The 8,839-nt window shown below is 43.2% G+C and overlaps 2 protein-coding genes across 7 annotated transcripts in view; both read right to left on the bottom strand.

Annotated features, from left to right (window-relative positions):
* Nucleotides 1-884: 884 nt before the first annotated feature.
* gp9 (glycoprotein IX platelet) lies at nt 885-2,640 on the bottom strand. Its single transcript, XM_029663948.2, has 2 exons — nt 2,108-2,640; nt 885-1,908 (listed from the first exon to the last, which is right to left on the bottom strand). Exon 2 carries the CDS (start codon nt 1,905-1,907, stop codon nt 1,161-1,163), a length of 747 nt encoding a protein of 248 aa, XP_029519808.1. The 5' UTR covers nt 1,908; nt 2,108-2,640; the 3' UTR covers nt 885-1,160.
* Nucleotides 2,641-3,014: 374 nt separating this feature from the next.
* Nucleotides 3,015-8,839, bottom strand: part of LOC115131876 (IQ motif and SEC7 domain-containing protein 1-like) — a 185,306-nt gene continuing 179,481 nt past the window's right edge. For 5 of the 6 annotated variants that reach the window (XM_029663938.2, XM_029663943.2, XM_029663944.2 and 2 more), the window contains one exon: nt 3,015-8,784. In XM_029663938.2, the coding sequence (XP_029519798.1) occupies nt 8,233-8,784 (552 nt within the window). In that variant the 3' untranslated portion in view covers nt 3,015-8,232. The remainder of the gene's footprint in view (nt 8,785-8,839) is intronic. The other variant, XM_029663945.2, reaches the window with a different exon arrangement.

The raw sequence follows: 8,839 nt of genomic DNA, 5'->3' as shown, positions 1-8,839 counted from the left end.
TCCTACTTCTTCTTCTTCTTCTTCTTACTGTCCTCATGCGCACATCTTCAGTTTCATAAGGAAATATTGTCTCTACTCTTATCTGCAGTATTTGCACATTAGAAAACATATACATGTAATGGGCACTACTATCAAGAACAGGCACATGTCAAACTTTGCACCTCGATCATGTCCATTTGAATTATAGGAAGGATATGCCTCCATCGGCACAGACAGTTGAGGGTATCTCTTCTAGGCAAGGCCCCTCTGAGGGTGATAAGTACTGTTGACATTGGCACTCCCTATCCTCCCAGTGTGGAATAACAGAGCAGTAAGCCAAGTTGATCTGAAATGGTTATTGGCTACATTGGACGGTTTTGATTGATAGTCACCCTAGAGAGAGATTAGCCAAGATGAGTCAAAAAGAAGCTATGATAGCGATCGTGTTCTTTGGTAACACTTTATTTTACAGCCCATAATTATCTGGTAATTACTCAGAAACTACATGGTAACAAGAGTAATTACAAAATAATTTCCCAATAATAACTGTCACTTGAGGATTCAAGGTAACAAATACCAGGAAGAGCCAAGTTATTTGTAATTAAATAGCAATGGTAACAGGGCTGTAAAATAAAGCATGAGCTGTTTTTTTGAACATGCAATAAAGTAAGAGCGCGATTCAATCCATAGAGCTGAAGAGCTGCGCTATAGCACAATTTACATTTCAAGGCAATGTTCCTACATTCGCGGTAATCGCTGCATATGCCAGCTCAATCGGAAATGACCTTTCAATTTCAATCACACTACAACGCGGATCGTCAGCACCACGGATTAAAGTACTGCACGTGCATTGCAACAGTAATGTAACAGGTGTGTTTGAAGTCAAATGAATTAGCAACTCTATATGTGTTTGACGTGAGCACTTTATACTCAATTACATTTATTTGTATTGGAGAGATACCGTGTACAAGTGTAAAACACAAATCTGTTACATAACAACAATGGGAGACATTAGTTCCAGAGCATGATTTTACAGGCTTCATGACAAAAGAAAATCAATTCAAGGCAAGAGTCAAAACAGTCTGATAAATGGCATTCCAACAGAGGGTAAAACACTCAATCGCCAGCTTAGGTTTTAAATCCCCAGTCACCCCATGGTCCACGACAATCATCCCAAAATCTTATATTGTCTTTATCTTTATATTGTGTTTCTTGTGCAATACGTCCAGTATTTGGGGCAATATCTCCATGTTAATCAGCGGTCTCTCTGGGTCGTTTGTCCAGGTGAGAGAGGCAGAGTTCTCCCTCTCCTCAGATAGAGTCCTCTGGAGCCTCCTGTGTTTGGGCTTCAGCGACCTCAGAGAGTCCACCTCCAACCCTGCATGTCTCTGATCGATGTCCAGAGTGAAGGTGGAGTTCTTGGCCAGCCTCAGACCCCACAGCAGCAGGCTGATGAGCCCACACAGCATCACCCCCACCATGGTGTCATACACCCACCCTGCACAGCTTTGCTGGGCACAGGAAGAGAAGTAAGCATCACTGAGCGCAGTGATTGCTGTGTGTGACACACCACTGGGGCTGGCACAGGTGGGCACCCCACCAGACACGACAGCCCAGTTCCTCCTCAGCCAGGTCCTCAGGAACTGGATGCCACAGTCGCAGTGGAAAGGGTTCCCAGATAGGGTGACCCTCCTCAGGTTTTGCAGCCTGTCAAAGTGCCCTGAGGGTACTGTGGACAGCTGGTTGTCCTGGAGGTAGAGCTCTGTGGTGTCTGGAGAGAGAGGGGGCACTTCCATGAGGCTCATGGAGCTGCAGTTAACCTGTAGCCCTGAAGGCTGGAGAGCTGAACACCGGCAGGGCTTTGTGCTGGGCTGTGCACTGGTAGTGGCCAGGAGGAGGAGGATGGCTATCCCTGAACCTAAGAGCATTCTGAAGGCGAAAAAACATGCCATATCAAATGTATACATACCGTGTAGAAAAAAAATGTGTGATTGTATTTCAAATATGTTGTGGCAGCAAATTTGTTTTTGTACCATGTATGGATTATAAATAATAGTGATGTGGGTAAAACATATCCCATGGAGTGAACAAGCTCATCATGTTAGTTTCAAGTTCATGTGAGGCCTACCTTTCAGTGTCAAGACAACGTAGAAGGTAGTTCTTGTAATTCCACTCATCATTGAGGCCGGTGCTCGCCAGGTGTTCTGTCCAGTGCCGTTCTAGAAGGTCTAGAGTTCTAGAAGATGTCCTTCCAGTCAGCCACTATTCTCCATTTTATAACAGACGTGTTTAACTGTCAAATCTCCACAGGACATATGTAACAGCGACAGATCGTGTGAGAACCACCACTGACAGGGCCAACTTTGGGTCACGTGATGAGAGGGAAACACCTCTGTTGGGAGGAGATATGGGTTTATCTTCCAAAATGACGGTAGAGGCTTTTAAGTGAGTTTGTAAATGTAGTACTGCTATACATTTAACCAATGAGGACCAATGTGGTATTATTACATACTTCGTATGAGCCTCCATAGCTGCCAACAATATGCTCATTCACTTCTTATTGCTATACACCTACCATTACTGTCAGCTGGTAGCCTATCAGTTCTATGTAGAGTATGCTGCTACCCGGTCACAATCTTACTCCAGAGGTAACATGACGAATTAGGACATGTGCTGGCATAACTTCAGATTTTACTGTACTGTGTTATAGTAGTATGATCAAGTAGTAAACACTGTCTAGAAACCCATCACACCACTAGGTGGCGTGCTGACACAGCTTCATCTCTATATATGTGTGCGCCCTCCAGTGGTTACACTGTGTATTACTGACCTTACTAACCATAACACAGGTCAAAATACAGAATACATTCCTTTTTTATTTACCTCACTGATAGCTATGCAACATTTATCTAAGAAGTAGATAACACGTTCTACGGGTAACTTTTCTAAGGGCTTTACTTGATTTGACATGGTAAGATAAAATGAAAAAGACTGACACGATAACACACATTAGAAGCCAAAGACCAACACATGCATACCATAAGTCATATATTTGTTTATTTAGCGTTGTCAACATTGTCACAGTTGAAGTTTTACGATAACTGGGGGTCTTACTGACTCACTACTCACTGGACAAACTGAATGCACATTGAAATGAGGCATCTCTTGTCTTGCCCTTTTTAAATTGTGTGTCTTGCGCCTGATAGAACAGCTTGCAGCATGGGATGAGAGAAAGAGAGTGTGTGCGCGTGTGTAGGGGGCGGGGAACGATATAACAGTCCGTCAGAGCCACAGCGAGTGACAGTTCTCTAATGTTGCTGGCAGAGACAAGCGATATGTTGAAAATCATATCTTCATCCTCCCATATAAAGGTCGTCACCTCATATGATCTCCACTGCAGATATTGGGATTAGAGTAGTGATAATGTACTCCCTGTGTACAGATTATTTTTCTCCCACCTGGTCCCTTCTCGTCATCATTTTAGATAAATCACCATTTTTAGAATTCCATAATCAGCACTTCTATTCCGCTATTTTCAAAGCTAAAGCACCCGGGCTCAATAATAACAGAAGTGCGACGTGTTTATGTTTTGTTATTTTTACAATGACTATGTACTCTACCGGCCAAAAGTTTTAGAACGCCTACTCATTCAAGGGGTTTTCTTCATTTGTACTATTTTCTACATTGTAGAATAATAGCGAAGACATCAAAACTATGAAATAACACATATGTAGTAACCAAAAAAGGTGTTAAATAAATCAAAATTATATTTAATATTTTTCAAATAGCCAACCTTTGCCTTGATGACAGCTTTGCACACTCTTGGCATTCTCTCAACCAGCTTCACCTTGAATGCTTTTCCAACAGTCTTGAAGGAGTTCCCACATGCTGAGCACTTGTTGGCTTCTTTTCATTCACTCTGCAGTCCAACTCATCCCAAACCATCTCAATTGGGTTGAGGTCGGGGAATTGTGGAGGCCAGGTCATCTGATGCAGCACTCCTTCACTCTCCTTCTTGGAGAAAGTGTGTTTGGTCATTGTCCTGTTGAAAAACAAATGATGGTGCCACTAATCCCAAACCAGATGGGATGGCGTATCGCTGCAGAATGCTGTGGTAGCCATGCTGGTTGTGTGCCTTGAATTCTAAATAAATCACAAGACAGTGTCACCAGCAAAGCACCCCCACACCATAACACCTCCTCCTCCATGCTTTACAGTGGGAAATACACATGCAGAGATCATCCGTTCACCAACACCGCGTCTCACAAAGACACGGCGGTTGGAACCAAAAATCTCAAATTTAGACTCCAGAACAAAGGACAGATTTCCACCGGTTTAATGTCCATTGCTTGTGTTTCTTGGCCAAAGCAAGTCTCTTCTTCTTATTGGTGTCCTTCAGAAGTGGTTTCTTTGCAGCAATGCGACCCTGAAGGCCTGATTCACACATCCTCCTCTGAACAATTGATGTTGATATTTGTCTGTTACTTGAACTGAAGCATTTATTTGGGCTGCAATTTCTGAGACTGGTAACTCTAATGATCTTATCCTCTGCAGCAGAGGTAACTATGGGTTTTCCTTTCCTGTGGCAGTCCTCATGAGAGCCAGTTTCATCATAGCGCTTGACGGTTTTTGCGACTGCACTTGAAGAAAGTTCTTGAAATTTTCCATATTGACTGACCTTCATGTCTTAAAGTAATGGACTGTCCTTTCTCTTTGCTTATTTGAGATGTTCTTGCCAGAATATGGACTTGGTCTTTTATCAAATAGAGCTATCTTCTGTATACCCCCTTCCTTGTCACAACATAACTGATTGGCTCAAATGCATTAAGAAGGAAATAAATTCCACGAATGAACTTTTAAGAAGGCGCACCTGTTAATTGAAATGCATTCCAGGTGACTACCTCATGAAGCTGGTTGAGAGAATGTCAAGAGTGTGCAAAGCTGTCATCAAGGCAAAGGTTGGCTATTTGAAGAATCTCAAATATAAAATATATTTGGATTTCTTTAACACTTCTTTGGTTACTACATGATTCCATATGTGTAATTTCATAGTTTTGATGTCTTCACTATTATTCTATAATGTAGAAAATAGTTAAAAATAAACAAAAACCGTTGAATGAGTAGCTGTTCTAAAACTTTTGACTGGTAGTGTGTATGTAGATGAAATGCATGCTGAGCTCCAGTAACAATCAGCTTAATGTGGGACGCAAGAGCAAGTCAACATCAGGAGATTCCAAATCTAAACCAATGAAAAGAGAGGAAATAAAGTTATTCAACTTTACAGGCTGACCTGTTCAGTCAGCTCACAGTGAAAAAGACACATGACGCATCAGGTCCATGCAGTGCATCGTGGGGGTACTTATCAGACTATAGACTGTGGACAATTCTTGAAGCACTACAACACATATCAAGATAATTGTATACATTTCGTTCTCTATTTTTACATTGTCCGACCATTTCTGAGTTACAAAAAAGAAAATTAGAAAGACATTCAATTGATTATTCATGTCATAGGTAAGATATGTTTATCCGTCTACATTTCCTTATTTGTTGTTATAATATCATGGATCTAACATGAACAGACGTGTTGAGTGAAGCCTAGGCCTCAACCCACTGGGCACAGGTGTCAATTCAACGTCTATTCCACGTTGGTTCAACGTAATTTCATTGAGATGTGGAAACAACCTTGATTCCATCAGTGTGTGCCCAGTGGGAAGTCTGACTTACGGTTGTGGTTTTCTTAGTGAATGTTAAAATACATTTACACCCTGAATATTGGGACAAACAGTTGACTTTTACTTTAATGTACACGCGATAATATACTCTCATTTCGTAGAATGTAGAAAGATATTTGTCTTTACATATAACCCAGTTCCTTTGTTTCAGTTGCATTTCTTTGCTGTGTATTAGATCTGGATTTCCTGAAAAATGAAAGCGCTCCTTCATATGTGCTTATCCAGCAAAATATTTCTGTTCTGCCCAGAGGGAAGCATATTCCTTTATTAAAATATATACACACATTCCTCTTTCTTTTCACCGTCAACCAGTGCTTGACTTGGGACACCGGAGCAGAGTACCGGCACTTCATACTACTGCTTGAGGTTCTGTTCCTCTTATAGAATTTTATCTCATAAGTATTGAGGAGCTCCAGTACCTAAATATAAACAGTACTGGCACCCAAAATGAGTACCGGAACCTATTTCAGTCCAAGTCAAGCACTGCCGTCAACTGTCTAAATAAGTATATCATCTGAAAAAAAAAAAAAGAATTCACCTGAATCTCTTCCAGGACAACATGACAACAGACTTGAACCTGTAAAGGGCCTTACAAGTCTGTATTTTTTTTATGTGATTGCACTTCAATTGACTATGGTAACACTGATTTGTTATACAATGTGCTGAGGATAGCCTCACATTAATAACATTACATGCAAAACCACTTCGACATTCCACTGAATTCGAAAATCCCAGGACCGTGTTTCTCAGAGAACCATGAGAACAGCCACACATTAAGCCACTGAGAGAGAATGACAGGGGTCCAACCAAAATAAATAACGATGCAACATGGAAACACACAAAACAAACAGAAGGGACACCTTTTTTTTGTTTTTGTTTGAATGTACAAAACCAGTACGAAGATATTGCACATACTGTACATAATGATAACAACTAAGATGACAAACAAAAAACTACACACTACATACTTAAGAGGTTATTCTAGTCACTCACCTACTCAGGTTTTGTGATGAAAACAAAGACACAGTAAATTAGGAAAAAAATAAAATAAAGGATTATCGTATTTTGATTTGAAGAGTCAAGAATGCAGCTGCTTCATATTTCAAAAGGCATGAGACATTTGTCAGCTTTTACTGCGGGTCCATCAGTAAAGTGACGCGAGCCTCAACTTCTATCGCGTAAAGTGTCTTGAGAGGTCAGGAACGCTGTGAGCTTAAGCCAGCATACGACCAAAAGAAGGCCATGAGCTCAACACGAGATCTGTGACCCTTCCACCACTGCCACCTTACTACACGCCCGTACTCACAGTACTAAACGTCCGTACTTCATATCGAAGTACTACACCGAGCCGAGCGGGACCCATCCACCCAGCATAGGAACAACATATGGTCAGTAGACACTCTTTGAGGTTTTATACATGACAGCCCAGCATTAGGAGGGCCATGTGCCACAGCTGCATTCCAGTCTCTCAATGCTCTGGTTGAAAGGCAAAAGGTTCCAGAGTAGGTTATTGGACTGCCTGACAACGTGGCTCCACTCCCCCTTCCCATCTATCCTGTTCCCAAAGAGTCAGTACTGAGACAGTTGATTTCTAATGATAATAATGGTTGTAAGTATAATCTTACAAGGTACTTTACGCACAATATACTGCACATGAAGTCTAGACTAAATCGTTTATGCATTAGTAATTGGCACATTTATCAATGAGAGCTAGGAGACAACACGTAAAGCTGTCATCTACAGTAAATACAACACTAGAACTACTACGATTGAGACTGTTGTTAGCCTGTCCGTTGGTCTAGTTATTGTGAAATGATTACACCTAGCTTTTTTACACAACATGAATTCTAGGAGAGGCAAGAACAAAGAGCATTCTTAAAAATGAAGAGAGTTTTGGAAACCTCAAGAAAGCAGAGTGTTAAAAGCTAGCTTTGTTTAAAAAGACTGTATACAATATAATATGCCATTGTGACAGAGAAAACAGTCAGACATGTTTTCTCAGGCCTATCCCAGGTGGTCTTGTCTCCTGATTACGTGAAGGGAAGACGGGCTATTGAAAGAACGGAGAAGTGGACAGCGGCCTACAGAGAATGCACGGTTCTCTTCAGCCGTCACAGCCGGGTTTGGTGTGAGTTCATGGGGAGGAGGGGGGAAAGCGTTTCCCCGTACAAAACACCTCCCTGAAGCCCTGACAGAGAGACAGAGGCCCTTACTAAGGTTCGAGCTGAGGCCCTTTGTGGAAGAATTGAGTCTGGTTTCCATCCAGCATATTGGTGAGCAGCTGAAGGGGGAGCGGATACATGGGACTGCCAGAGGTCCATCTCCATCACAGCAGTGGAACACAGTAGATAGGCCATCAACTGACAGTATACCCTCTGTCCCTTTGGGGGAAGAGACTGTCCCTCCCTTAAGTTCATTCACTCACTCACTCTTTCCTTTTGCTCATTCAATATTTTCTCTCTCTCTCTAGCTCTCTTTCGTTCTCTCTTTTGCTCTCGCTCTCTTTCAGTGAGGGAGGTCACACCACGGTGCTGATGCCACTGTGTTTAGGTTTGGGCCCGCTGGGTGCCGGGCCCTGCAGCTGACTGTGGTGGTGAGGGGCATGCTGGGAGTGTGAGGCGTGATGGGAATGCTGGCTATGGGTGCCGTGGCTGTGCTGTGGTACATGCGGGTGGGGGTGGGTGTGTTGGTGTGTGTGGGAGGAGGATGCATATGCTGCCGGGTGCTGGTGGTACTGTGTATGGGGAGGGGGGTGGTAATGGTGGTGGTGGTGGTAGGGAGGGGGGTTCTGTTGAACGTGGCAGTACTGGGAGTGGTGGAGCTGGGCCTGGGCTACCTGCTGGGCTGTGTGGTGGAGGTTGGACGGATGGGGCGTGTGGGAGATGAGGGTGGGGTGACCAGGCAGAGGAAGAGGAGGATGGCTCTGGGATGAAGGCTTCCCCCGTTTGCTGCCAAAGAGCGACCCGAGGAGGGAGGAGGAGTTGGGGATGGTAGGGTGACTCCGGGGCGGGCCCTCGCTGCGTGGGGTTGTGGCTCTCCGGCGTATGTGAGGACTGTTAATGATGGACCCCTGTGGGAGAGAAGAGGGTAACATCATCTCTATCCATGCCTTCTATACAGGCAGA

This window comes from Oncorhynchus nerka, linkage group LG7 (genome assembly GCF_034236695.1).
Source record: "Oncorhynchus nerka isolate Pitt River linkage group LG7, Oner_Uvic_2.0, whole genome shotgun sequence".
In the NCBI taxonomy this organism is placed as follows: domain Eukaryota; kingdom Metazoa; phylum Chordata; class Actinopteri; order Salmoniformes; family Salmonidae; genus Oncorhynchus; species Oncorhynchus nerka.
The sequence above is the reverse complement of the archived record's forward strand: the minus strand, read 5'-3'. Positions and strand labels throughout refer to the sequence as shown.